Source organism: Marmota monax, unplaced genomic scaffold (assembly GCF_021218885.2).
Source record: "Marmota monax isolate L192 unplaced genomic scaffold, Marmota_monax_Labrador192_F-V1.1 WCK01_AAM20220418_F8-fsc00149, whole genome shotgun sequence".
In the NCBI taxonomy this organism is placed as follows: Eukaryota; Metazoa; Chordata; class Mammalia; order Rodentia; family Sciuridae; genus Marmota; species Marmota monax.
This window is the reverse complement of record NW_026693170.1, coordinates 1,762,672-1,789,551: the sequence shown is the minus strand read 5'-3', so window position 1 is coordinate 1,789,551 and position 26,880 is coordinate 1,762,672. Positions and strand designations below refer to the sequence as shown.

General features: G+C 53.4%; 1 protein-coding gene across 3 annotated transcripts; it reads right to left on the bottom strand.

The window, feature by feature from the left end:
* Positions 1-989: 989 nt before the first annotated feature.
* Positions 990-26,651, bottom strand: Eml2 (EMAP like 2). Of its 3 annotated transcripts, XM_046455750.2 has the most exons (22): positions 26,197-26,651; positions 23,540-23,758; positions 23,322-23,445; positions 23,035-23,139; positions 20,947-20,975; positions 20,651-20,780; positions 17,634-17,783; positions 17,039-17,108; positions 16,843-16,953; positions 15,732-15,827; positions 14,722-14,856; positions 13,953-14,052; positions 11,291-11,445; positions 11,062-11,187; positions 9,190-9,321; positions 6,501-6,568; positions 6,190-6,278; positions 5,877-5,974; positions 5,260-5,347; positions 4,766-4,861; positions 3,768-3,898; positions 990-1,389 (listed from the first exon to the last, which is right to left on the bottom strand). In XM_046455750.2, the coding sequence occupies exons 1-22, from the start codon at positions 26,366-26,368 to the stop codon at positions 1,264-1,266; spliced, it is 2,550 nt and encodes an 849-aa protein (XP_046311706.1). In that variant the 5' UTR covers positions 26,369-26,651; the 3' UTR covers positions 990-1,263. The 3 variants fall into 3 exon arrangements, with proteins under 3 accessions (XP_046311706.1, XP_046311707.1, XP_046311708.1); XM_046455751.1 differs by lacking the exons at positions 23,035-23,139; positions 23,322-23,445; positions 23,540-23,758; positions 26,197-26,651 and adding an exon at positions 21,462-21,548; XM_046455752.2 differs by lacking the exons at positions 23,035-23,139; positions 23,322-23,445; positions 23,540-23,758; positions 26,197-26,651 and adding an exon at positions 21,383-21,405.
* Positions 26,652-26,880: the final 229 nt, after the last annotated feature.

The following is a 26,880-nucleotide window of genomic DNA, read 5'->3' as shown; positions in this document are numbered from 1 at the left end:
GTATTGAGAAAAAAAAATAAAAACTTTGGCTGGGAAAGCAGTTTAGTGGTAGAGCATTTGCCTAGCATATTTGTGAAGCCCTGAGTTTGATCCCCAGTCCACACAAAAATAAAATGAAAAAATAAAAAAGTTGAGTAAAAAAAATCTAGAAGCTGTGGGTATAGCTCAGTGATGAAGCATATATTTAGCATTTGAGAGTCCTGGGTTCAATGACCATCACCAAAACAAAAAAGCTTGCTCCAGGTTGCACAGATACCAAGCTGAGAAATCCCCAAGAGGAGGATGCCCAGTGATCACATTTGAGCCCCCTGAATCCATCTGGGCCTCTCCTGCATGGACTCTGCAGTTCCATGATCTGGCAACTCCTGTTATCAGTCATGCTGGATGGTATCAGGTTTCTGTTCCTTGCAACTCACAATCCTAGCCCCTCATCTCCTAGACATCTATTTGGTCTTTAGCTCACTTCCTAGAAAAAAAACTCCGTCTCCCAGTGCAACCCTGTGGGTCAGAGGAAGTCTCCCTTGTTTTTAGACAATCTCACCTACCAGGCTGTAATCATGTCCAGGGCTGGTTCTTTCCCCAACAGGAACCCTTCACAGTAGACCACTCTGGGGGCCATATTGACTGACCTTTAGATGAGCCAATCACAGTAACTCCGTGGAAAGTTTGGACTTGGGGCTCAAAGCTGGTTGATCTCAGCTTAGAAGCTACTGGGGGCCATGTTTCTGTTGTGGAGAGAATGCTGGTCCCAAAGATAAATGCTGACTTGATCGCTCTGAAATCTAGAGGCACGCTTGCCCTTCCTTATTTGGCTATGTGGGCCAACCATGTTCTTTTTTGGCCCAAGACAGAGCAAGATGACTTCTGCCATTTGTATCCAATACAGGCCGAAATAATAACAGTCCTTCACTCACACTGTGCAATAAATACCCACACACACTCATGACAATTTATGCGCACATCAAATACACAGACCGACACACCATGGCTCAGTGCATGTATCTTTATTTTTGGATGATATAAAAGAATAAACTTAAAAAAACACCTCAAACCAAACACCAATGGCGGCAAAGCACTGTGACCCCTCTTCCCACCCCGATAAATAGAGACTTCTGTCAGTTCACCCCCGCCCCCATAACCCCCTCTGCTATAGACGAACTCTGGGTATATATTATTCTACTCGGCAATAGACATCTCCCGAAAATAGAGTCCCAGCCCTGCCACCTGATTCTACCCCGGCCCCACGTCCCTGGGACCCCGGGTTCACACCACCCGCCACTGCAGCACGCTGGTGTCCTTCCCCCCTGTGGTTAGGGCTACACTGTCATCCCACAAGAAGGCCACATTCGTCACATGGCTGCTGTGTCCACCATATTTGTGGCCGAGAGCCTGTTATAGGGGAAGAAGAAGTGGACAAAAAGTCAGAGGGGGCAGTGCCACCTGCAGTCTTCCTGTCCCCAACCCCTTTCTCTTCCTATAATTAGAACCAATATCCCTTCCTGTAATTACACACTGAGCTAAACCCCTGGCCCCAGCATTCATTAATTTATTTTTTAATAAGAAATCAATGGGAAACGATACTGGTTTCTCCAGTAAGTTAATGGCATAAAAATAAACATGAGAGTACAGAAGACTGTTCACAAAGAGAACAAGACTCTAGCAAATGCTATGTTTGGAGCCAGCATTTTCTTTCTTTTTTTTTATTCCTGGCACCAGGGATCGAACCCAAGGGCATCTACCACTGAGCTACCAGCATCACACACCCCCTTTTATTTTTATTTTGAGACAGGGTCTCACTAAGTTGCTGAGGCTGGCCTTGAACTTGTGATCCTTCTGCCTCAGCCTCCAGAGCTGCTGTGATTACAGTTCCACTATACCCAGCTTGGATACTAACTTAACAAAACAAAGCAAAAAACTGTGGAATGTTATTTTGGGATCACTATTTTATTTAATTAATTAATTTAATTTTTAAATATTTTTTAATATTTATTTTTTAGTTGTAACTGGACACAATATCTTTATTGTATTTATTTTATTTTTATGTGGTGCTGAGGATCGAACCCAGGGCCTCACACGTGCTAGACAAGCGATCTACCACTGAGCCACAATCCCAGCCCCATGGGATAACTATTTTAATATGGAACTGGGTATTTGATTACATTAAGAAATTAATGAGGGCTGGGATTGTGGCTCAGTGGTAGAGCGCTTGCCTCTCACATGTGAGGCACTGGGTTTGATCCTCAGCACCACATAAAAATAAATAAATAAAATAAAGGTGTGTGTCCATCTCCAACTAAAAAAAATATTAAAAGAAATTAATGAGGGGCTGGGATTGTGGCTCAGGGGAGGGCACTTGCCTCACGTGTGTGAGGCACTAGGTTCCATTCTCAGTACTGCATATAAATAATGAATAAAATAAAGGCCCATTAACAACTAAAAAAAGTATTAAAAAAGAAATTAATGAATGCTGGGGCCAGGGGTTCAGCTCAGTGTGTAACATGTATTCCTCAGACACAAGGCTCTGGGTTTGATCCCTAAAAAAAAAAAAAAAATTGTGGGGGGAGAAAGAAAAAGAAGAAACAAACAGGGCAGGGCCTGTAGCTCAGTGGTAGAAGCGCTTGCCTGACTTGTGTGAAGCACTGGGTTCAAACTTCAGCTTCAATTAAAAATAAATAAATTGGGGCTGGGGATGTGGCTCAAGTGGTAGCGCGCTCGTCTGGCATGCATGAGGCACTGGGTTCAATTCTCAGCACCACATACAAATAAAATAAAGATATTATGTCCACCTAAAACTAAAAAAAAATAATAATAAAAAATATTTTTAAAAAAAGTAAAAAAATATAATTAATTAAATAAAAGCATTGTGCCCATCTACAACTAAAAATATGTTTAAAAAAAAGAAAAGAAAAAGAAGAAACAACTATGCCAAATCTGATAATAGCGGAACACGAGTACTAGTTCCAGGAGAGATCACTGTTCTATTTTCTCTGCTTTTATGTGTGAAAATTTCCCAATAAAATTTTGGAACAAGATTTTTTCTTAGGGCCAGTGAACATAAAAAGTAACGATGTCCGGTCTTAGATTAGACACGGGTTAGCTGCTGGTGGCTTGTGGATGAGTTGAATGTGACTCAGTGTTTTTAGAAACATAGTTGTGGACATTATTGGAAAATTGAGAGAATTCAAATTAAAATCCTGATTTCTGGCCTCTTTTAAAACCATGTAAGATGCAGCTGCAGAGAACCAGCTTCTCATTAAAACTGGGGAGTAAGCAGCTCCCCGGCCTCAAGCCATCACTCTCACTGCCTGTTTGGCCCTGTGGGGCTGGAGTTTGGTCCTCGTCCTAGGACTGCTGGGAAATCTAAATAACCTAGAGCATCATGTTGGGACTATCATGCCACTTAGGCTGTCAGCTTCATAAGGGCTGTGACAGTGTTGTCTTGCTCAGTGATATATCCCCTTTGCCCAGGCACAAAGTAGGTGCTCATTATTTGTTGAGTTAACAAGGAGAAAAGAACCGAAGATGCCAGAACTACAGATGCTCAGAACCTTAACGAGCCACATCTTCAGCCCTAAAGTTCACTGACTTTCAGGTTAAGAAGGGCCCTTTAACCAGGTGGGTGACACATGCCTTAATCCCAGCTACATGGGAGGCTGAGGCAAGAGGATAGCAAATTCAGAGGCCATTCTTGGCAACTCAGAACCTGCTGAATCTTCCCCCCAACTCTGTTTGCTACCCCAGGCCCCATGGAACCCAGAGGGACTCACTCGGGGCTGACAGCAGGGGTAGCTGAACAGGTGGACCTTGCCAAAGTCATCAGCCGAAGCCAGCAACTTGCCATCATGGGAACGGGCCACGGCGTTGATGTCAGTGCCATCAGCCCCCTCTGACCAGATCCCTTTGGACAAGATGGGGAGCAGTGGTAAGATGTCAGCTGGGGCCAGGGACTCCCAAGAACAGCAGCCCCCCCATTATCCTCTACCCCCTTATCCTCTGGCAGCAATCGAGGATTGGAGTCAAATTATCTTTTGAAGGGACAAATCTGACTCTGTCCCTCTACAAGCTCAAAATCTTTCCATGGCTCCCTGGTGGTCTCAGGAGAAAGCCTTGACCCTCTGGGCTCTGCCCAGCCCCACCCACTGCTCCTCCCTCATCCCTCAGCAATGCTCCCCTTGAACTCCGCAACGATTTAGCTGCTCTACCTTCCTGTGTTTCTCCAGTGTCAAGTTCTCCATCACCTTTGGGCTTCTGCACATGCTGTGCCCTGCCTACAGACTGTTCTCCATCTCCCACCTCCTCTCCATCCTCCAGGTCCTAGCTCAACTGTCTCTTCCTCCATGAAGCCCTCTCCAACCCCCTCAGACTAGCCACCGCCCCACCCCAGTTCAGTTTGCAGCACTACCTAATCCGGGTGATCCCCGTCTGGAGACAAGTGTGTCTCCTTCACTGGATTGTGAGCTCAGGAGAGCAGGGCTGAGGCTGCTGCGGTCACTGCCCAGGCCAGGGTCAGCCCACAGGTGCTCAGGCAGTCCCTATGGACTGCATCAGGGTCTAAATGAACAGGGGGCCAGAGCGCTGGCGGGGAGGCTCTCTCTGGTCCAGGGCTACCACCCATCTGGTCTCAGCTCACTCTGCCCTTTCATTTTACACAAACACTGCCCACACAAGGGAAAGGAGGTAGCCCACAGGAGGCAGGGGAAGCACCAGTCTGGCCTGCTTCTTGGGCCTCCTGTCCTCAGTGGGACCCTCCTTTTCCACAACTTACCAAACACCCCAAACCCTAGGACACACGTAGCTGTGTCCCATTCCACATTCCTCATGGTGTCTGCATTGGTGATCTGCCTACAGGTGGCCGGGTCCCCTGGGGAGAAATTTTAGGAGGTGTTCAGGGCAGAAGAACTGTGGCCAAACCCATCCACTTCACAGACAGTGGGCACTCAGACCAGGCCAAGGTCCCCGGCTCATGCCTCCTCTCTGGACAGGACGAGGGCTAGACTCTGGGTTCAGACCCCTCAAAGCCAGAGCAGGGACATCTGCTTAAAGACCTGCACCTGCCCATCCAATCAGAGAGGAAATCCAATGCAGGGGCTCCTGAGTTCCAAATCACAACGTCCCCTGAATGACAGCCAGAGAGAGACCCGAAGCCCCTGCCTCCTACCCGCCGCAGAACTCGCCTCCTACCCGCTGGAGACCTATGCGAATCACACACGCGAACCAACAGGCCGAGGAAGGAAGGACGCTGGGTCCCAGGGAACTCACAGTACAGAATCTCGTAGTCTCCGGAGTTGGTAACAAAGCAGCTGCTGTCCTGGGCCCAGTCCAGGTGGGTGATAAAACTGGAGTGTCCCTGTGGGGGACGCAAGGGGCGGTCAGAGAGGGAGAGGGCAGAACCAGGGACAGGGGGCACAATTAGAGTAGGAAGGGCAAAATACAGAGGGAGGGTGAGAACACAAGGGGCCAGAGAGGGATATGGGCTCCCGAGCGTGGGAGGCGGGGTCAGACCGCCGTGGGCGGGGCCATACTCCAATGGGCGGGGCTGACAAAATGCGCTTAGAAGACAACGCCAATTAGGATTAAGTGGGCAGAGCTAGATCCGCGGACTTCGAATGCAGGGGGTGGGGCCACACAGACATTTCGCAGAGGACTGAGGGGCGGGGCCACAAAGGGGGCGGGTTTGGGGCGGGACTTGGGGCGGGGCCACACGAGGGGGAGAGCTCAGAAGACAGGAGGGGTGCGCTGGCGGGCTAAGGCTCCTGGAGGTGGTCCGGGCAAAGTCAGTTGAGAGCTGAAGCTGTGATCCCTTGGGGTAGAAAAGTGGTTAATTCTGCACCCTGTTGGCGGGGTGGCGGCGCAGGCTGGGGCCACTGCCCACTCACCGAGCACTTGCCCAGGCGGCTGACCTTGCGGCCACCCTGGTCCACCGTGTACACGTACACCAAGTTGTCGTGGGAGCCCACGGCCAGGTACGCCCCGTCTGGGGGAGGGGAGGGGCTATGAGGAGGAACCCAGGCTCTGCCCCCTCCTCTCCCAGATTCAGCCCCTCCTCGACAGTCCCAGGCCCCACCCACTATCATCCCTTCCAAGTTAGTAGGCACTGGCTCCACCGGCTCCACCTGTTCCACCTGCTTCTCTAACACTGAGCCTGTGTCCCCAGGCCTGCCTCTCCAGGGTCCCAGGGCAGCGCCTTACCTGGGGAGAAGCTGACCACTGAGATCTGTTCATTGCCATCTGTATGGATAGCCACCAGGTCATGGGTCTCGGTGTCCAGCAGCAGCCATCTTTAAGGAGAAGACATGGTAGGGGAGGGGTGAGCTGATGGTGCAGAGGGACAGCAATGCGTGGGGTCCAGGGAGGGATCAGAGGGCCCAGCAGAGATGTAGGAAAGGCTGACTCCAAAAGAATGTAGGGAGCGCCTAATTAACATGTCTATGGACTTTGGGTAGAAGATAAGGGTGTGGGGCTCTCGGTCAGGAGAAGCCTCTCCAAATGTTCAGCTTTACCTGCCAGTCACTGTGCCCACCGCTAGGACAGAGCCACTGGGATGGAAGCCAGCTGAGCGCGCAGGGTCCTGAGAAGGAAGAGAAAAGGCAGGGCTCAGAGTTGGAGTCCTGCGACCACGGGTGGCCTCAGCCTGACATGAGGGTTCTCACCTCCCTTTCCTGCCTTCTAGGACCCACTGCGCCAGATGCCCTGGAAACCATTCCCCTTCCTAGAGCACGCAGCCCGGGCAGAAAACATTCCTCCCGTCACTGCTGACTCCTGATCCTTTTTTCCTCCTGTTCTAAATTCCCAGAGCTTTTATTCATCCAAGGAGACTTCCTTAGGTGAGTTCCTAGAGGTGGGACTGTTAGGACAAAAGGTTCTCATATTTTTAAGGTTTTTGATGTATAATGCCAACTTGCCTTCCATAAAAGTATATCAGCTTACCACCAGTTGTGTCTGAGTGCCTGTTTCCCCACATCTTTATCAGCATGGGCTGTTATAATTTTTAATTTTTATTTAGGGGACATTTGGTTGATTCATGGGCAAAAAAGCAGCATGGAGTCAAGTTAGATCTGTGTTCACTCTGTGACTCCAACACTGTCTGTGAGTGACACCAAATAACTTTCCCTGTCCAAGCTTTGACTTCTTCATCTGGCAAATAGAGATCACCAATACACACTTTCCAGAATCATTATAAAAAGCTGTAAAGTCCTTAAAATGGCAAGCTAGTAAATAAGATGGCCTACACTAAGCTCTCAATCAAGATTAGCTACGCCTACAACTACACCATGACATTGGGCAAGTAATTTTGCTTTTCTGAACCTGTTTCTAAGTGGGGATCTATCATCCCTACTGCCCTGAAAGGTTTGGGGGAGGGCTTGGCATATAGTAGGTGCTCGATTAAGATAGCCGAGATGAAGATTATATTACACGTCCCTAACAATGACCGGGCATATGTTATCCTCCACTCCCAGCAGTTCTAAGGGCACAGTTTTTCAGGACCATGGAAACCCTGGAAGGATTCTAGAAGAAAAGCCTCACAGGACAGTGTTGGGGATACAGTGAGCTGACCTCCTTCCTTCTTCATGTCTTCTCATCCTGCATAGGCAGGGAGCTAAAAAACGGCGTTTCCAAATCATTTGCAGGTAGAATTCAGCTGAGATTTGGGTCTGACAATCCATTGCTCTTTTTTTGTGGGGGTCTGAGGATTGAACCTCAGGGGTGCTTTACCATAGAGCTATATCCTTTTTATTTTTAATTTTTTTTAGTTGTAGATGGACATAATACCTTTCATTTTATTTATTTATTTTTATGTAGTACCGAGGATCGAACCCAGGGGCTTGCACACGCTAGATGAGCACTCTACACTGAGCTACGACCCCAGCCCTTTATTTTTTTATTTTGAGATAGGGTCTTTCTAAATCTCTGAGGGTCTCCCTAAATTGCTGGTGCTAGCCTTGAACTTGTGATCCTCCTGCCTCAGCCTCCTGAGTCCCTGGATTACAGGTATGAACCACCATGTCCAGCTAAGCCATTGCATTTTTGCAGGTTCTGAAAGGCAGAAGGCAGAGTTCTTCTTCTGCCATGCTGCTGACCAGTTGGGTCATGAAAGCAATGGGATTTGCTGTACTAATACCCCAGGTGCAGTCACTCGCCTTGAGCACACTGAAAGGCAGGAACAGAGCATATCTGTTTTTGGCTAATCTAGCCTGCACTGAGTAGATCTAACATGATACAGTCCAAAAGGACCTTGTGGCAGCAGAGATGTTCTTTTTTTTTTTAATATTTATTTCTTAATTGTCATTGGACACAATATCGTTATTTTATTTATTTATTTTTATGAGGTACTGAGGATCGAACCCAGGGCCTCGCACGCGCTAGACGAGCGCTCTACCACTGAGCCACAATCCCAGCCCCAGAGATGTTCTTTCTTGCTCTTTCCAATATGGTAGCCACTAACCATATGAGGTGACCAAGCTCTTGAAATGTGACTAATGCAACTAAGGAATTAAGTTTAATTTTATTTGCACTTTTAATCAGTTTAAGTTGGAATAGCTATGGGTGGCCAGTGGTTATCAAGGACAGGTTAGCTCTGGAGTCACCAGCTGCAGGGGGCTGGTGGCAGCTTCCCAGCTCTTGGAGTGATGACAGAATGTTCCTGGTTTGGTCTGGTGTGGTTCTGCAGTCCTGGGGACCGAACCCAGGGATTACTGAAGGTGAGGCGAGAGTTCTACCACTGAGCCGCACCCCCTGTCTCGACAGTTCTTTTTTTTTGGTACCAGGGATTGAACCCAAGAGTGCTAACCACTGAGCCACATCCCCAACCCTTTTTAAAAATTTGAAACAGGGTGTCACTAGGTTGTTACAGCCTTGCTAAATTGCTGAGGCTGGCTGCCTAGGTCTTCTGAGTTGCTTGGATTACAAGCGTGCGCCACCAGGCCTGGCCCCCAACATGATCTTGAGCTCATGACTGCTGACTCCCCACTGTTCTGACTGTTGCCAGTTTCCCTTCGTCAGCTCTGGGCTTCATTCCATCCAGAACTGGCTTCTCCAGCCTCACCAGAGGGAGTCTGTAAGCACCCAATCCCTACATTAAATACCCTCCGCTTAAAGAGACCTGTGTGGTCTCTCCCCAATGCACTGAGCCATGAGGTGTGGAATGGGGCGTTCTGGTAGAAGGGTCTATCCGGTCCCCTGTCCCCTCACCTCTATGAGCCTGCTCCATAGTGGCTGATGAGACTCTGAGCTCCACAGATGCACCAGCTTATCCTGCCCGCAGGTCACAAACTGTGCACGGGTGGGGTGTGTGGCCAGGCCCCACAGCTCTTCCACATGGCCCTGCAGGAAAGAGAGAGAGCACAATGCAGACTGGGATCCTGGCCTTCCATACCCACACCTGGTGCCAGGAAGGAGTGTTGGACCAGCCCAGCAGCTCACCCTGTCCAGGTGACTCAGGGAGACCTTTCCCCAGCACGACCTTCCCCCATAACCAGATGACTCCTGCCCCAGTGTGACTTGGGGTGAATCCTGCCCCCTTCTCCCAGGCCTCTACCTTTCTCTTTGCCCAACAGGAGGCAGGAGAGAGTGGAGCTCAGAGCCTGGCACCTCCAGCTGCACCCACCCTGGACACACCCGGGGCTCCAGCTCCATGGGCCTGGGAAGGGCCTCCTGAAATCCTCCTGGAGCCACCCAGAGCCCAGGCCTCATGGAAGGTCCCAGCCTGGGGACCTCAGCCCTGTCCTACTAACTGGTAGCCAGTCATCGAGGGGGGGACTTCTCCTTGAGTCTCAGTTTTATCTTCTGTAAAATGGGGCCAATCTCTGTGTGCCTCACAGCGGGCGTTACTGAGTTCACTCAGGTCATGGATGGGGCTGGGCTGGGGCTCAGTGGCAGAGTGGTTGCCCAGCATGTGCAAGGCACTGGGTCTGATTCTCAGCACCGCATAAAAATGAATGAATAACATAAAGGTATTGTGTCCAACTAAAATAACAAAACAACTTAAAAAAAAAACTAAGTCTAGCTCAGAGCTGTGCCCAGCCCATGAAATGGGAGTAGCTATATTATTATTATTATTAATCACATAAAACATAAGTGTTATTAATGATGACAATAATCATAATGGTAATAATTGACATGGTTGATAATTGATAATCACACAATTAGTTATATTCACACATATTAATAATTATAATAGCTAACATAAGTAGTATTATTAGAGGTTTCTAGAGTCCTTCTGGCCTTGGGACATCTAGAAAAATTCTTGCAGCCCTTGCTTTCTTTCATTTTCTTCATATGGAAACCAAGGCCAGAGGGGGACCTAAATGCAGCAGCACAGACTTCAGCTAGACTATCTGTGGGAAAATTCAGGGAATAGGTGAAGGATGGGGGGACCCCTAAACAAGGAGGAAGGTTGGTCAAGACCCTGGGAGCACTTACTCTGCGTCAGGCACCATTCTAAATGCTACATATGAAGTGACTCACAGAATCCTTCCAAACCCTATGCATTTGGTTCTGTTATTCTCCTCATTTTACAGACACACAGAGAGGTTACTCACTTGTCCAATATCAAACAGCTAATGAATGGGGCTGTGATTCACACCCAGGCAGTCCCCCCCAGAATTCATGCTCCTAACCACTCTACTATACTGCCTCCTGGGTGGAGGGTTTTCAGTTGGGTGGGGCAGGGGTGTGGCACCCCAGAAAGGAAGGAATGGCCATTTGAGCTGCAAGAAGAAATCAGATCCCAGGAGGGCCGCATCCTGGAACCACAGCAGGTGTGTGGCCTTTGTGACAGTGTGACAACTGCCAGGGAACTTACTAACCAGACAGGAAGATGCCACCCCAATCAAAAGGGCAGGTGGCAGCGGTTGCGTCGGGGTGCTGGGTACCTTTGGCAGCTGTATCGCAGGTGGTTCTGGGGAGTCCTGGGTCAGGGCCAGGGCGGGGTGAGTTTGTGAGGGGGGACAGGTCAAAGGATGGTAGGTGAAGTTTGTCAGGCTATAGGAGAAGGGACGGGCGGTCAGATGAGGGGACACTGGCGGGAGGACCAGAGCCGCAGCCGCGGAGGGAGGCGCTCACCTGCACGAGCAGAGAGAAGCCGGTGTGCAGGGAGCCCTGCAGGATGGAGTTGCGGGTGGTCCCCACGTACAGCGTGTCCCCCCGGCCTTCTGCCACGGTGCGCACAGGGCCGAAGTCCTCAGGGACCTGAGTGGGCAGATGGCGTAGGACGCATGGGGGGGGGGCATGCTGCGCCAGGAGCCCTGCTCGGTGTGGCCTCGGCGCCGCCCCCGTGCACCCCCCTCCTCACCTCCACCTCCTGCAGCTTGCTGTAGTCAGAGCCCCAGAGGACCAGCCGCCGATCGCGGCCCCCTCCGGACACCAGTGTCCCATCCCGCAGGGCGCAGAGCCCGAACACGCCGCCATCATGCGCACCCAGCACTGCCTGTGTGATGCGGTTTCCACCTGCAGGGGCGACGCAGCGGGGAAGCTGCCCTGGGCTGACCCGAGAGGGACTTAAAGAACTCCCGCCAGTTCTCCAGCTTTCCATCCCCCCCCCCACCACCACCCACAACCCACCTGCCGCCCGTGGACTCTGGTGCCTACCCGCTGTCATCCACTCGCCTATCTGCCCGTCTGTCCATCCAACCACCTAGCCACCATCTACGCATTGACCCACCTCCCACCTCGTCATCACTGATCCGTCTACCTGTCCATCCACCCTTCCTTCTACCCTCCCTCCATCCTTCATTCTCATCCATCCAGCCGCCGGTCTGCCTACTGAGCTACCCATCCACCCCTCACCCACCCAGTTCCCATCTCAGTTCAGTAGCGGAGACGGACCCACTGCCAATCAGTGGACTGGTTAGTGCTGGCTGAGCAAAGACCTCAAGGCTGAGTGGAAGTTGCTGGGACAAAAGAAACGTTCCAGACGGGAAGAGCAGCCTTGTGTTATGAAGGCAGAGAGCAGCGAGAGCAGGCACTATCTAGGGACCTGGGAGAAGTCTGGCGTGACTGCGCATACCCACAAAAGCCAGAGCATCAGGACAGGGATAGGAGGAGGCAGGGCAGAGCGTGAGGGAGCCCTGGAGGGGAGGCAGGTCACATTTTGCATTTGCTTCTGGAACAATCTGAACTGGAGGGGGTAAGGCTTGAGACCAGGGAGGAGGCTGTGGTGGGGAAGGAAGGACACCCAGCTCTTCCCTGTCCCCCAAGCCTCAGGGGTGTCTCCTCTTCCACCCATCCATCAACTTGGAATCTCTGCAGGACAGGCCTAGTGATGGGCCTGGGGGTGTGCGGATGTACCAGACTCCATTGGGAAATTCAGAATAACGCTATAGGGAGGTAGTGGTATTGTACCCATTTTATAGAGGCAGCAACTGAGTCCTAGGAGGATATGACTCTCCCAAGGCCACACAGAGTGCACACTACTCCTCTGGGACCTGAACCCAGGCTGTCCCAGCTCCTAAACCAACTTCCCTCCCGTTGCACAGCCCTGATGGGGTAACCGCACCAGGGACCAAGCACCCCCAAGTCAGCAGAAGTGGCACTTGAAGATAATCCTTGTCTCTCAGTTGGCTTACAGACAGGCAATCTGAAGCTCAGAGAGGAAAACACTTTACCCAAGGTCACAGAGCAATGCCTGGTTCAGGCCTATCTCCTATAGGCCAAGAGCAGAGCAGAGTGACAGATGGAATAGAAAAGGGAGGAACCTTAGAGACCAAGTGCCCTGGCTGCCCAGCTCGGCCATCTGCTGGGTCGCTGCACTTCTCTGAGCCTATTGTTTTCATCTGTGAAATGTGAATAGTTTTCAGTACAGTCCTAAATGAAAAGTATAATGTATGGAAAAGCAAATGCACCCAGGCCAAAAACTTGCTTCTGTCATGTTTTCCACTGACAGTGATAACCCATTCATTCTTTTGTTCACCCATTTAGCCAGACAAACTTTCATTCACCCCTTGAACCCTGACCAGGACAACTCATTGATTAATTAAAATTTTTTTTGACCAGGCACAGTGATGCACACCTGTAATCCCAGCTACTTGGGAGGCTGAGGTTGGAGGATCGTGAGTTCCAAGCCAGCCTGGACAAGTTGGTAAGACCTGCCCAAAATAAACCTAAAAAGGGCTGGGGTGTGGCTCAGTGGTTAAGAGGCCCTGGGTTCAATCCCTACCCCATCCTCCCCAAAAAATCCTCCCATTTCAGCCTCCCAGGTGGCTGAGGTTACAGGCGGATAGCACCTTGCCCCCTGGAACATCTACACTCTTATTTTGTTCTTGTTTTTGTGGTTCTGGCGTGGAACCGAGGCCTTGAGAGTTCCAGGCAAGCGCCGTCCCACTGTGCCACATCCCCTGCCCCGGAACAATCTCTGCTTCAACACCCTCGTCCAAGGGCTGAACGGCCATCCAGGCACCCACACATTCCTGCACCATTTTACAGACACACCGTCTGGGAGGAGGCCAAGTCACTCATTAACACGCCTGTCCACTAGCGCGAGGGCCACTCATTTATCTGAATGTTCAGACAGGATCAGGCGCATTCGGGGTGATATGGCCGTGGACTCCCAAGCACCCGCCTTTCGAGTCGGTCCATAGACGCACCTACTCATCCTTCCACTCGTTCCCTGGGACGACCCCTTCATTCATCCACTGATCCGCAGACTGGGACAAAGCCTCTGTGCACCCACCCATCCACCCACCCACTGGTGCATCCATTCACGCCTCCATCTACAACTGAGTTCAAGGTTCAGACTTGGCCCCTCATATGGGATTTTCGGAGGACGAGGCCGGGGGAATCTGTGAGATTTCCTGGAGGTGGGCTCTCGGGGCTGAGCCTTGGAGGGCGCTGGACTGGAAGGAAAGGCTTCCCCCCACCATGTCGCTCATTCCCCATGAGCAGGGTTAAAGAAAGGAGGCAGAGCACAGGGTGACGGGGAACCGGGTTGGGGACCACACAGATGGTGTGATACTGACCTTTGCCCCAGACATAGAGGTTCCCCCCGGAGTCTCCAGTGACCACGTCACCACCCTCCAAAAAGGTCACGCACAACACGTACTTTGGTTTCTCGTGTTTCTAAGGGGGAGAAAGAGGGGGAGGTGTCAGAGCGTGGCTGAGGCAGGGAGGTCACCTACATCCAGAACTGCGGTCCCCGGGGTCCCCACTATGCTTCTGGGTGTGCGATCCCGGGCGGGGTATCCCATCGCCCACCTGGAAGTGCTCAGGTCTCTGGAGTAATGACCGCATGGACTCCCTTGTGCACCTGGCCCCTTCCTGCCTCCCATTCCGCTCCCTGACCGGTCTCCCCATCTCTGTCTGCAATCTGTCCGGCCTCCTGCCTGTCCTGCCTCCTCTGGGTCCCCTCTTGCCTCTGCCCACCTTCTCCACGTCTCCAGCTGTGCCCGATGTCCTCAGAGTGCTCCCTCTGGCCCCCCATCCTCCCCCCCACCCCGGGCCTTCTGCTTCCTGCTCAGTCTCAGCTCCATCCATAAAGATCAGGGTAGGACCCGTTTATGGAGCATTTACTGTCCCCTAGGAGCCATTATGTTCTCTGTCCCATTGAATCCTCATGGCTCCAGCGTTAACAGCCCCCACCCCACCCGCCATGGTCTGGAGACCCCTCCTGCAAGAGCTCAGCATCCCTGAACTTCCAAGCCTCTGGGACCCTCGGGGCTGTTGGGGTGTCTGCCTGGGTACCCTGCCTGCCTCTCAGGGCCAGCTGGTCCCTGCACCCCTGGCACTCACCTCAAAGAGGCCCTGCCGCTTGCTCAGGCTGCCGCCCTCCAGGGTCCAGAAGTAGACGTGGGATTTCCCGCAGGTGATAAGCAGGCTGGGGTCGGTGGGGTGGAAGGTGGCCACCAGCACAGCCTCGTTGGAGCACTTTGTGGGGTGGGGAAGACTCCGAATGAACATCTCACAGCCTCCAGGGGAACCATCCCACCCCCACAGGAGCTCCCCACACAGCTGTGAGGGCTGTGCGGTGCATACCCACTTGCCCATACCTTCCCTGTATGGCAAACTCAAGTGCAGGAGGCAGGACCAGGCCGAGAAGCATTCTCATCTTCCTGGCTGACACTTTGAGAGCCTCTGCCCTGAACTAAGCACTTTTCTAAGCTCCATCCACTAACTCATTCAATCCTCAGAGCACTCTGGGGGACAAGATCTACTAGCACCCCAGCCCCCATTACAGATGAAGACATGAGGATCAGAGAGGGCAAGCTGCTTGCCTAATGCCGCACAGCTAGATATGTGTCTGGAATCCAACTCACTCAGGCTGACTCCAGAGCTCAGCCTCTCGACCATATCGCCTTCCCCAGGCAGCAAGCCCAATCTTGAACCCAGTTTTCCTGCCCCCAACCTGGGCAGGTAACCATGGGCAAGTATCTCTCTCCCTGTCATGAGTCACCTACAAAATAGGCATTGCCCACAGATGCCAATCAAGGTCCATCTTGGGCACGACAGGACCTCTCCTAGTCGGGGGCCATCTCATACTGCCCTCTGTGGGGGCCTGCTCCACCCACACAGTGTCCCAACTTCCTCACTAGGGCCCTGGGAGGAGGACGCTACCTTTATCTCCATTCTACAGATGAGGCCACTGAGGCTCAAAGAGGGGAAGTCCCTTGCTCAAAGTCACATGACCAGCAAATGGCAAAGTCAGGCCTTAGACATAAATTTACCTGATGCCAAAGTCCTAACTCCCAGGATGGACATGTCCCCTAGGGGCACCCCAGGGGAGGGGGTAATGGTCTCCCCACCTTGCTATCCACCACCTTGGCCTCCTTGGCCCAGTCCCACACGGAGAGCATGTGATCGTTGGACTCGTCCACAGCACACAGCAGGCTGCCTCCATTCTACAGAGGGGTACAGGCAGGTCAGGGTGACCCTGGGGCATTCGCAGGCCTGTTTTAGACTCTCAAAGGCCCCGGCCCATGCATGAGACACACTAAAATACTCCCCCATTAGGGACCCGAAAATTATCTTTGTGGTGTTGCAGATTGAACCCAGGGCCTCCTGCACACTGGGCAAGTGCTCTGCCACTCAGTCCCTCAAAGGGTTTTTATAATTGGCCTTTTGAAATGACTCGTCCCTAGCTTGGATTTCCCTGCAGCCCGCATGCAGAGCAGGGACTCCTGGCTGATACCATCTAAAGTGTGTTTGCAAACGGCAGGACTTTACATGTGTGAAATCCAACCATTAGGACGGTTGGTATAAGTCGGTTTTTTCTGTACCTCTTGTTAATTTTGCACTGACAGAGTTGCATAGAGTTTTGGGGTCTTCCCTCTACCCCCCAGTCATGCTTTGGCCTCAGTAGAGCTTTTCTGTTCTGAAACTTTGAAATGTGTCCTTGGGCCTCAAGAAATCTGTAGCTGTGATCCCGAGCTCCTTAACCTATCTGTGGGGGGAAGGCTTGTTTTTCACTCCCCAGTCCATCGCAGAGCAATGCTTCTGAAAGTTATGATAAAAATGTAAAATATGACTTTAAAAAAGTCCATCCCTCACATGTTTGGGCATTACGGGAATGTCCAGTTGCTCAACAAATTCCTCAGGGCTTACTCTTGCTTTCTGGGCTTATCTGGGCACCAAGGAGCCACACTAGGCCCAAAATGGCCAAGAGGTCAGATCCTCCAGAGAATGAGAACAGGCACCACCTGATCTACGGGGAGACGCCGAGGGTCTGCAGCAAACCAGGCTGCGTGCTTGCCTAAAGATAGGGAACTGGACAGCCTCTGGGTCCCAGAGACTGGCATTTGTGGCCCACCTCGGGGACATCATACTGGGGGCTAGGCCCATGGGGCAGGGAGCAGGCAGGAAGGTACAGGCCCTTGACCTGCCCTTGAGGTGGCTCAGGGTGGGCCAAGGACTTACAGATTTGGAGAAGCCCACACAGCACACAGCTCGGTCAAACACCCCCAGGCCCAGCACGTGTAAGGTGGACAGGGATACCGAGTCCCAGATGCGCACATGGGGTGGCAGCAGCTGCAGGGTAGAGAGAGAGGCCTGTTACCTGGGGGCCCTGGCTGTGTCCCACCCTCTCTCCCCCTGGCTCCCTGGGCTCCATTACCTTCCCCTCCTTGGTAGTGCCTGCCACCTGTCCTGTGGCGATGGTGACCATATCCGGGTGGACAGCCAGGCTGAGGGGAGAGGGGACAAATGGACAGACATAAGGGCTCCCAGGGACCAGGACCCTCCTGCAGCAGGCCACAGTCACCATGCCTGGCTACGCATTCCGCAAACTAGTTAATTGAGTTATGTAGTCGATAAACATTGATTTAGTCCTTCAAAAGCAATAAAGGGATATTAGAAGGGAGACTCAGGCCTGAGTCTGTAACTCCAATGCCCCAGGGGGCTCAGGTCCAGACTAAAAATAGTGGCCAGGAAAACACGAAGATTTAAGGGGGCTGCCTCCGGCTCCAAACCTCCAACCGCTGTATCAGTTTGGGCTTTTCAAAAGAAGAGAAAAAAAAAAATCCAGACATTGAATGAAGTCACCCACCCTTGAAATATTAATCATCCATCTACATTTCTCCACTGAAACCTGCCTCAGGGCCGCTGGCAGCTTGCAGAATGGCTCTGCCAGGCCCCACTCCGCAGAGGCAGGAGGCAGCGGTGTGGAAAGAGGCCCAGGAGCGGGTGGGGCTGGGCCCCTAGCCGCTCACCATTTGATGTCGTCATTGTGTCCCAGGTAGTGCCGCTGCCTCTGCTCCTCCACGCTGTACAGCACGGCCACAGAGGCCACGAAGTACACGATCTCCCCCGTGGGCAGCAGGTGAAGGTTGGCCCTGCAGTCGCGGCCACGGTAGCCATAGCTTAGCCTGTTAAGGAGCGCATGCGCCGTGTGCTGGCCCCGACCCAGGGTCAGCGGGATCTGGTTCTCCTGCCTCCACTCCCACCCCTGCAATGAGCTCAATGATGGTCTCCCCCCAAAAAATAGGCCCGGTGTTTAGCCCCTGGAACCTGTGATTATGACCTTATATGGAAAAATGGGTCTTTGCAGATGTAATTAGGTATTTCTGGATGAGATCATCTGGGTGTTAGGTGGACCTTAAATCCAACAAGTGTCCTTGTAAGGCACAGAGGGGAAAACAGAGATATGGGGGAGGGGGTGGAAGGCAGCAACGTGAAGATGAGGTTGAGGTGAGGAGGCTACAAGCCCAGGAGCCCAAGGATGGCTGGCAGCCACCTGAAGCCAAGAGGTAACAAGGGACAGATTTTTCCCAAACCTTCTGGAAGGGGTGTGGGCCCCCTGCCAACACCTTGATTTTGGACTCTGGGCTCTAGAACTGTCAGAAAAAAAAAAAAAATTTTTTTTCTGTTATTTTAAGTCACCAAGTTTGTAGCAACTGGCGCATGGAAAATAAAGAGCCACCCCCCTGAATCCACAACAGGAATCCTATGGAAACCCATAACAGCCAGGCACGGCAGCACACGCCTGTAATCCCAGTGGTTTGGGAGACTGAGGTAAGAGGATCACAAGTTTGGGGCCAGTATCAGCAATTTAGCAAGACCCTAAGCAACCTAGCAAGGCTCTGTCTCAAATACAAAGGGCTGGCCATGTGGCTCAGTGGTCAAGCACCCCTGGGGTCAATCCCCAGTATAAAAAAAAAAAAAAAAAGGTCCAGGCCTGGCTCAGTTGGGCCCCAATTCCTTGCTCCCCTCCCACATGCCCAGTTCCACTCACACTAGCTTCTTCCCTGTTCTCACCTCAGGACCTTTGCACTTGCCGATCCCACAACCTGGGTACCCTTCTCCTTCAGTTCTCCGTCCCCTCAGTCTCAGCTCAACCGTCAGCTCCTACAGAGGGTCTTCCTGCAACGCCACCCACCCTCTCCCCATCTCCAATGCACTCTGCACTCCACATCATCATCTAGAGTGACTCTCCAGGAGGGCTGAGATCTGTCTGTGTTGCTCACTGAGTGTCCGCTGTGCCCAGGTCAGGACCTGGCACCCTGTGGACAACCATGAGTTCACTGTCTCCCCCTGTTGAAGACTGTGGTCTCCCAGGGCCCCTCCCAGTCTCCTCAGGGCTGCTGCCTTCCTTGCTCTCTGACCTTGGAGTTCCTTAAAATGCCAAAGTCATGACCTCCTGCCCTCCAGGCCCGGGCATTAACCTTTCCCTTGCCTGGTCCACTCTTCCACAGCCTTCGCGGCTATCACCTCCTTGGAGCTGCTCTCTGGCTCAGGTCCTCGCTGGACTCACCGCACTTGGTGACAATCTGGTTTATGTCATAACTGTCCAGGGAGGCCCATGGCACTGAGACAGGGCTGTTCTGTTCACATCTGTACTTCCTCCTCCGGGAAGCCCTCCCTGGCTCCAGGCTGACTCCCTCTGTCCTTACCTCATCAGGGCTCGGGCACTCTGGGTTGTCACTGCCAATAAGTTCATTCCCCACTGGACTGTGAATTCCAGCAGGGCAGGTGGCCACTGTTAGTGGTCACTGCTGTGTCCCCAACCTTCTGTACTAGATGTTCAAAATGAGCACACATCCTGGCCCCATAGAAGCCGCTCTGCCTGCAGTCATCACGGAGTCGGGCAAGCTGAGGTCCACAGTGACTCCTGTAGTCTTAGCCAACTTTCAAGTCTGTCAAGTCCTCCTGACGGGACGGTTTGGCCGCATTCCTGGGGGTATTTCCAGCTGTCTGCAGAAGTCTGTGGGCACCCAGAGGCCTCTGGAAAGGAAACCGAGGCCCATGGAGAAGGAGGCAGGAACTGGGTTCCTGGAGCATGGATTCTAAGCCCCTGGGCTCTTTGGAAAAAACTCCAGGCCCAGAGTCAGAGCGCTTGCTTCAGACCTGCTCTGACTTCCCAGGACAGGCCTGTGGTCCCCTCTTGGGGCCACCAGTTGTAAAAATCTTCTCCAGTGTGTTTATACATGGGCGAACTTAGAACCTTGCCTGTCATGCAACAAGGGATTGATAAAGACTAGCTATTATTTTACCAACCGCTGTGTAGAGGGCACAAACTATGAGCTCAGCACTTTTCCACATTACTTCAGTCCTATAAATCTGAGATGGTGAAACCTATTTTCCAGAAGAGGCAACTGAAGCACTGAGAGGTAAGACGACTTATCCAGGGTCTCACAGCCAGCCAGGGCAGGGCTGGGATTTGAACCATTTCCTACCAGGCTCCAAAGCCAGGCTCCTGTCCATTCCCAGCGTTTTATGTTTCTCAAACACATCAAGGTCCCGATGGCCAAAGTCCTTCACCTACTGAGGCCTCTGCCTGGACCTGTGTACAGCTCTCAGCTCAAATGTACTTTCTGCCACGGAGAAGCCCCCAGTGCTCCCCCCACAGGACCCCAGGTTATGGCGTCCCCAACTTTTATTCCTAAGTGAAATGATCTTATTTATTTAATCCATGATTTCTGAGTTCTCTTCTGTCTCCGCACTTAGAAGCCCTGCCCCACAGGTAGAAGAGGATCCAACATCTGGAAAGCACTTAGCAAACATTTGCCATCCTAATGAACCGGAAAAGGTCCTTTTGGGCTGACCTGCTTTCCTCTGCTCTTGGGTGCCATGGTCTTCCTCACCCCCAGCTACAGAGGCCTGGGAAGCCCCAGTTTCAATACTGTTGTCCCTCTGTCCCACTGAAGTGCCGAAGTCCTTCACCAACGGAGCCTTCTGTCTCCCCCTGATGGCGCCTAGCACCCAGAGAGGGGTTAAAGCCAAAGGATACACCCAATCCAGCTTGAACCGGCATGGTGGCAGCTCTGAGCGGGTGTCCAGGCTGTAGGTGGGTGCCTGGTCGTCCGGGATTAGCATGAGCACAGGGCGGCCTCTCAGGAACATTTTGACGGAGCCATCCTCTGCCAAGACACCCCCAGAGGTCAGGGTGGACAGCATCCCCAGTCTTATTCCCACCCCCTTTGGTGGAGAAACTGAGGCCAGAGAAGCAAAGACCCAGGAGCCAGGTCCCATGACCTCCAGCTCTGGCCTGCCACCCTGCAATCCCCTCCTGCTCTGGCCACTCACCCACGCTGAAGATAACTTCTTTGGTTTTGCTGTCAGGAAAGGACGCAGAAAAGAAGAAAAAATTGTTTTTGTAGGCAGGTCAGAAAAGATCAGGAGCTACTCCCCCACCCACGGCTCGCTGGAGGTCTCTGACGAATAACGGGGAGCGCTGCCTCTCTGCAGGCCGTGTGCTTTGCTCGGTTGATCTTGCAGAGCCTAAGACACAGGCCCAGAGAGGCAGTGATCGCCAAAGATCACACAGCACGAAGTGGCAGGGACGCAATCCTGGAAGAGGGGAGTCACCAGGGACCCCTCCCTTTTAAACAGCACGGTGCTCCCCAGCTCTCCCCACCCCCAGCCCTCCATCTCCCCAAACTTCAAGCAGCGAGAGAAGCAGGGAAGGGGCGTGTCTCCACACTCGCTCTGTGGGCGGGCGAAAGGGGTGAGGCGCTCGGACCTGCGGCCCAGGGATAGGGTCAGCCTGGGATCCAAGCCCCAGGAGCGCGGGGAGGAGGGGGTCTGCGAGAGGGTCTCACCCGGCTCCAAAGCTACTCATGGCGGCGGCTGGCGGAGCTTCGGGGCCGGGGGTGGAGCCGGGTCGGGCTCCGCCGCTTCCGGCCCTAGGAGGCGCCCGCGCCGCCGCACCCTGCCCCGCCCTCCGCGGCCGACCCCTGGAGCCCGCGGGTGCCGCCGGGTCCCACATCCCGACCTGTGGAGTCCCGATACCAGCCTCTTTTTTGAGGGTGAGGGAGAATGGTTGAGAACTCGAACGCTGGAGCGCGCCTGCCTGAACTCAGACCCCAGTTTTGACTATTTTTATTGGTGTGACTGAGTTGCCTATTGCTCATCTGCACGGGTTCCTCGTTTAAAGAGGGGGTTGTCAGTGTTCTTACACCTCCCCGAGCAGATGCGAAGATGAAATTAATTAATTCATGCAAGCACGTGGAGTGGTGTTTAGTACAATTTGGGGGGAATACTGGGGATTGAGCCCAAGGGGAGTTTAACCACTGAGCTACATCCCCAGACCTTTTTTTTTTTTTTTTTTTGATTTTGAAATAGGGTTTGCTGAGGCTGGCCTCGAACTTGTAATCCTAGCTGGAATTACAGGCGTGCTCTACTAGGCCAAGTTAACACATAATGCTGTTGCAGTTATTTCAGTGGAATTGAACTCAGGGTTTTAATTCTGGTCCTGCCTTAGCCCAGCCTCTAAACTCTGACCACACCCACTACGTCGTGACTCCGCCCCTTAGATTTTGACTCCGCCCAATCTTCAACATAGCCCCGCCTCTCAAGAATTGATCTCGCCCAACGTTGCGACCTTACCCGTCTCCTCCCAACCCTACCCATGGGTTGATTCAATCTCTAGATAACGGACAGCTTCCCCCAACCCCTAAGCCACTCTCCTCTAGCCCCACCAGGCAGTCTGGCCACGTTCACTTTCATGTGGTCCAGTCCCAGGGATCAGTTCTCTCAAGTCCTCCAAGTTGGCTCCACCCCTTGAGGTTGGACCACCCCCCCCTATGGCTCTCTGAACTTTCATGTCACGCCTATTTCCACCTGACAGTTCCCCCTGATTTCACTAGGTGCCGGGCTCCCGAAATCTGGCAGGTGCCCACCTGGTCCCAGCCCCTCTGACTCTCTCACCCGAGGTTCTGATTCCGTCCAGGCTATCACTCTGGCCACATCCTCAAATTCCAACCACACTCCACCCTCTGGTTCCCCTATTCCCTGCATAAATTCTAGGGTGTCAGCCCTGACTCCTCCCCAAGACTCTAAGGGGACTCTCTTTTACCTTAGTGGTCACGCCCATGAGCCTGGCTCCTCCCCAACTTCCTCTCCGGCTCACCCAGAAGACCCTGACAGCAGGCATTCTGTGTTCCAGTTCGGTCCCTAAGGCTCGGACCACGCCCCTCGACATTGGCTCCACCCCTCCAGGCCTTCCATTTTGACTAAACCAGCTCAAGCAATGTTCTGAACTAGCTCACCCCACTTTAGATTATGATCTCCTGGCCGTGACCGGAAGCTTGACTCTAAATTCTCCATCCATTCTCCTGTCTGTCTGGGGTTCTGGCCCCACCTTCGGTGACATGACCCCGCCCCAATACTTACCCTTCCTTTTTGGCGCTGCAATTGCTGCTGGAAGATGTGGTGCGGCTGCGGGGGTCCTCGCGACGCACGGAGGCGAGGCGCTCTGGTGACAAGTAGCGGCGGCCACTGTGGAAAGAGCACAGTGCTGGGTCAGAACCTGTAAGACCAGCAGGAGAATGCCTCCTGCAGGTCTGAGCCTCCCTGCACCCCTCTACTGGAAATTGGGTACTTGGATCTCTCCTCTACACGAACATCTTCCATCTCACAAAGTGGGGCAGAGGCTGGGGATTCGGGTTGCTGTGCCTCACCTGCGCCCGGAGTTCGCCTCCTTCTTGGGGGAAGATGGGGAAGTTGCATAGCCGCCCACGCGCCGCGGGGGTCCCGAGCCATTGAGGGGTGCTCTGGTGGGAAGGCCTTTCAAGAGCTGACACACTGGATCGATGGGGTTGGAAGGACAGACGAGAGTGAGTGTGAGGTCCAGGCGCCGGGCCCTCCCCGTCTCAACCCTCCAGCCTAACCAGGATACCCGAGGCGGTGGTGCCTAGGCGCGGGGGCGCCCGACCCTTAGGTGTGCCCCTCGCACGCAGAGCCGCGCCTTGTTCTTCGCATGCCCGCAGGCGACGCAGCGCATCCGCCAGCGCCGCCTTTAGGACGGCCAGCTCGTCTTCCTGCAGCTGCAGCCGCTGCTCCAGCGCCGACACGCGGTCGTCCACCTCCATGCCGCTCGTGCCCGACAAATTGTCATCTGGAAGGAGGGGGAGCGCCGGCTGCCGGGCCACCCAGGAGCTCCAACGCCCGAGGCGTCTCTCCTGGCTTTCAGGTCTAAACCGGGCCAGCCACGCTCCCTACCTCTCCCGCAACCTGGAGCGGGGATGCCTGGAGATGGGCCCAGGAACAGGGCTCCGCAGGGGGAAGGAAATCCCCACGGCTCTCCCGCCCTTCCTCACCTCCTCTCTTTAACACAGCGCCCTGCAAGTGTGACCCTGGGGAAGTCCCTTCCTCTCTACGAAGATTCTACCAATCCGGGAACCTCTCGCTCTGGTTTAAAGATTCTATGACTAAGATGCTAAATGTCTGAGTGATATCAACATTTCAAGGATGACACCAGCCTTCTCCTAATGACACCAACGTTCTAGAACGGATCCTCAACATTCTCTGACGGACATTAATATTCCATTATGGGTACTAACATTCCCTCACAGTTTCTAAGACTTTCCAAGCCAAAAGTCATGCTTTGTCCCCCTCAATCTTCCTCACCAAGGGGTTCTCCAGCTGCAAGGATAGAGCTTCTGCGGGCCCTGGTGGCAGACTTGGGGGTTGCAGGTAGCACACAGGGCACCCAGGAGACCAGAGGAAGGGAGATGAGCACAGATGACCTCAACCTCTCTTCCCCAGCTGGAGTACTCCTCCTCTGCACCCCTTCTTTATTTTGCCTATGTACTTCACACACCTGATTTGGCTCTCCCCCTCCTCTTCAAACCAAGGATGCAGCCAAATGACTCCTCCATCTCCCCCCCACCTCACCCATTTTCCCGAAGTGGGGGATTCTAAGTAGCCCCCCTTCCCAGACCACTCATACCCAGACTCATTGCTGGCCACAATCGAGGAGACCCTGGCTCCCAGCCCGTTGGAAGTCAAGATCATAGCAAAAACAGGAACGGGGCGTGGAGGTCGCACCTGCCATCCTGTGTCCCTAGGCCGCCCTGCCTGCCTGCTGGTCTCTGCAGTGCAGCCCTCAGTCCCTCCCCTCCCTCCCTCCCTCTGCGGCCCAATCGCCTGCCCAGCCTCTCCTGCCCTGCCCCCCATCCAGTACTTCCTAGATCCATTCCTGAACCTGCAGAGAAAGGTGGGGGCCTCCAGAGGTCAGAGGGAGAGAGCTGTCAGGGTGGAACCCACAAGGGAAGGGTTTAGAAAACCAAGGACATGGGCAAAGGGTCAGGCGGCAGGGGAGAGGGAGTCCCAATCAATTCCTATGCTGAGCCCCTTCTTATCTATCATTAATACTACTACAGAAAATGGTATCTGTTATTGCAAGCTTATATGTGTTAGGCACTTCTCATGCAAAACACTTAACATGTTTCCTGGCTCATGATAGGTGCTCAATAAATCCAAAATAGGATTAACTTATTTTATGGTATATAATGCTCTTGGTAACTCCTGTAGTTGTAGTCTACCCCTTTTAGGAGGAGAGAAAGAAGAAGAAGACTACAGTCCAGAAGGCTGCAGTTACTTGTGCATGGACACACAGTCTTTCCGTGCAGAAACCAGGCTTGGACACCCTGTCATCCTGCCTCTTAGAGGGGCAGAGGAAGACAAATGGAGCATTCAGGATTCTCTGAACTCCAATGGTCTTTGGCCATATCTGGGAGTGTTCCCAGAGGAATGACCTTTAAACTGGAAGATGGTCCCCTGAGTGAAACAGAAGCAATTTTACCTTGACAGTTCAGCCCCCACCCAGAAAAGCCAGCATCATTCTGAAGGCTTGGCCTGCCCATCCCAACCCCCATGACTCAAGCCGTCTGGCCCCTCCTGACCATTTCCCTGGCCTCAGCTCTTTTGCTAAGACCAGCCCCCACTTCCCACTTCTCCTCATGTCTCCCCTCCCCTCTGCCCCCAGCTCCCCTCATCTGGACCTGACACCCACAATGGTCCTTCTGGTATCATACTCTTCTTCTAGGGAGAAGGGTGGGGTCTTAAGGAGTGGGAGGGCCGGCCTTAGGATTTGGGGGCTATATGGAGAAGTTCTCTGGCATCCTACAGTCCCACACTCCTGCCTTCAACTCAACAACAAATCCCACCCTTACCGCTAATCTAATCTGTTTGTTTCTCCATAAGGGAGAGAGGGGAGGGTACCAACGCTTGAGGCGGGGAGGCAGAGGGCATATTTCCAGACCCAGAGGTCCCCCAAGCCTTCCCTCCTTCCAAACCACAGATTCATTTGGGATCTGCCCCCTCCCTCTTCTAGCCACCTCCAGAGCAAGGGAAGATCCAAGTGGGTGAGTGGGTGGGAGATCCTGGCTTTGGGAATGGGGACCTTGCTCTAGGGTCAGGGTCGTGCAGAAGGAAAGAAAGGGGATCATCAGCAAGGGAGGGGACAGAGACTTGGAAGAAGGAGATTGGGGCAGAAGGAGATGGGTCCAGCGCTAGTCAAGGCCAGGGTCGGAACTAAGGAGGGGGTCTCACCGTTGCAGTATTGCAGCAGCGAGGACGTGTCGTAGAGGCCGCAGAAGGCCGGGCCGCGTTCCGCCATCGCCCCGCCACAGCCTCCGCCGGCCCCCCCGGCCCCAGCCCGGGCCCGGTCCCCCCCCCCAGGCCCTGCCTCCCGTTGCCATAGCAACGCCTTTCGTTCCAGCATCCCCAGCTCGGCCCGCCGGGCATCAGGCGGCCGGCGCCGGGCCTGGCACCGGGGTCATCCCCCAGGATGTCCAGAAAAGGGGCTCGGGACACCGTCTGCCAGTCCCCCGCAACAGAATCTTTAGGCCTGGATTGGCTGCGCCGGGGTCCCCCTAGGTACTGTCTGGTCCAGCCCACAACCTGAGTGCTTTCTCTCTAGACCCCCTCCTCGCCTGTTCGGAACCAATGAGAGTCTGTCGCGCAGGCTCCTCCGCCAATAGGAATGCAGACGACTGAAAGGGGCAGGGCTTTCTCAGCTTCCCAGCCCGAAGCGATGCCCCCAGCTTTGAGCGGAGAATGGGGAGGAGGAAGACACTCCTCTAGCCCCCATTCCATCTCCTCAATTTTTTACTGAATCTCCCAGAAGCCCTCTCGCAAGACCAGGGCCCGACAGAAGAGCTTCAAACCCTCTCAGGTATCCACTAGGTCCTCCCTGAACTGATTCTAGCCCAGTCCTTAGCCCTTGTTTATTAG

What these genes read in the sequence shown, in the direction of transcription:
- Eml2 (XM_046455750.2), bottom strand. Translation starts at nt 26,368, where the DNA reads ATGCTGGAACGAAAGGCGTTGCTATGGCAACGGGAGGCAGGGCCTGGG. An exon ending in CGGTTCAAGCTGGATTGGGT is followed by an intron (nt 17,784 to 20,650) that starts GTATCCTTTGGC and finishes TAACAGGCTAAG; the next exon opens with CTATGGCTACCGTGGCCGCG. An exon ending in GCTTCTCTCTGCTCGTGCAG is followed by an intron (nt 9,322 to 11,061) that starts GTGAGCGCCTCC and finishes TCTTTCCTGCAG; the next exon opens with GGCCATGTGGAAGAGCTGTG.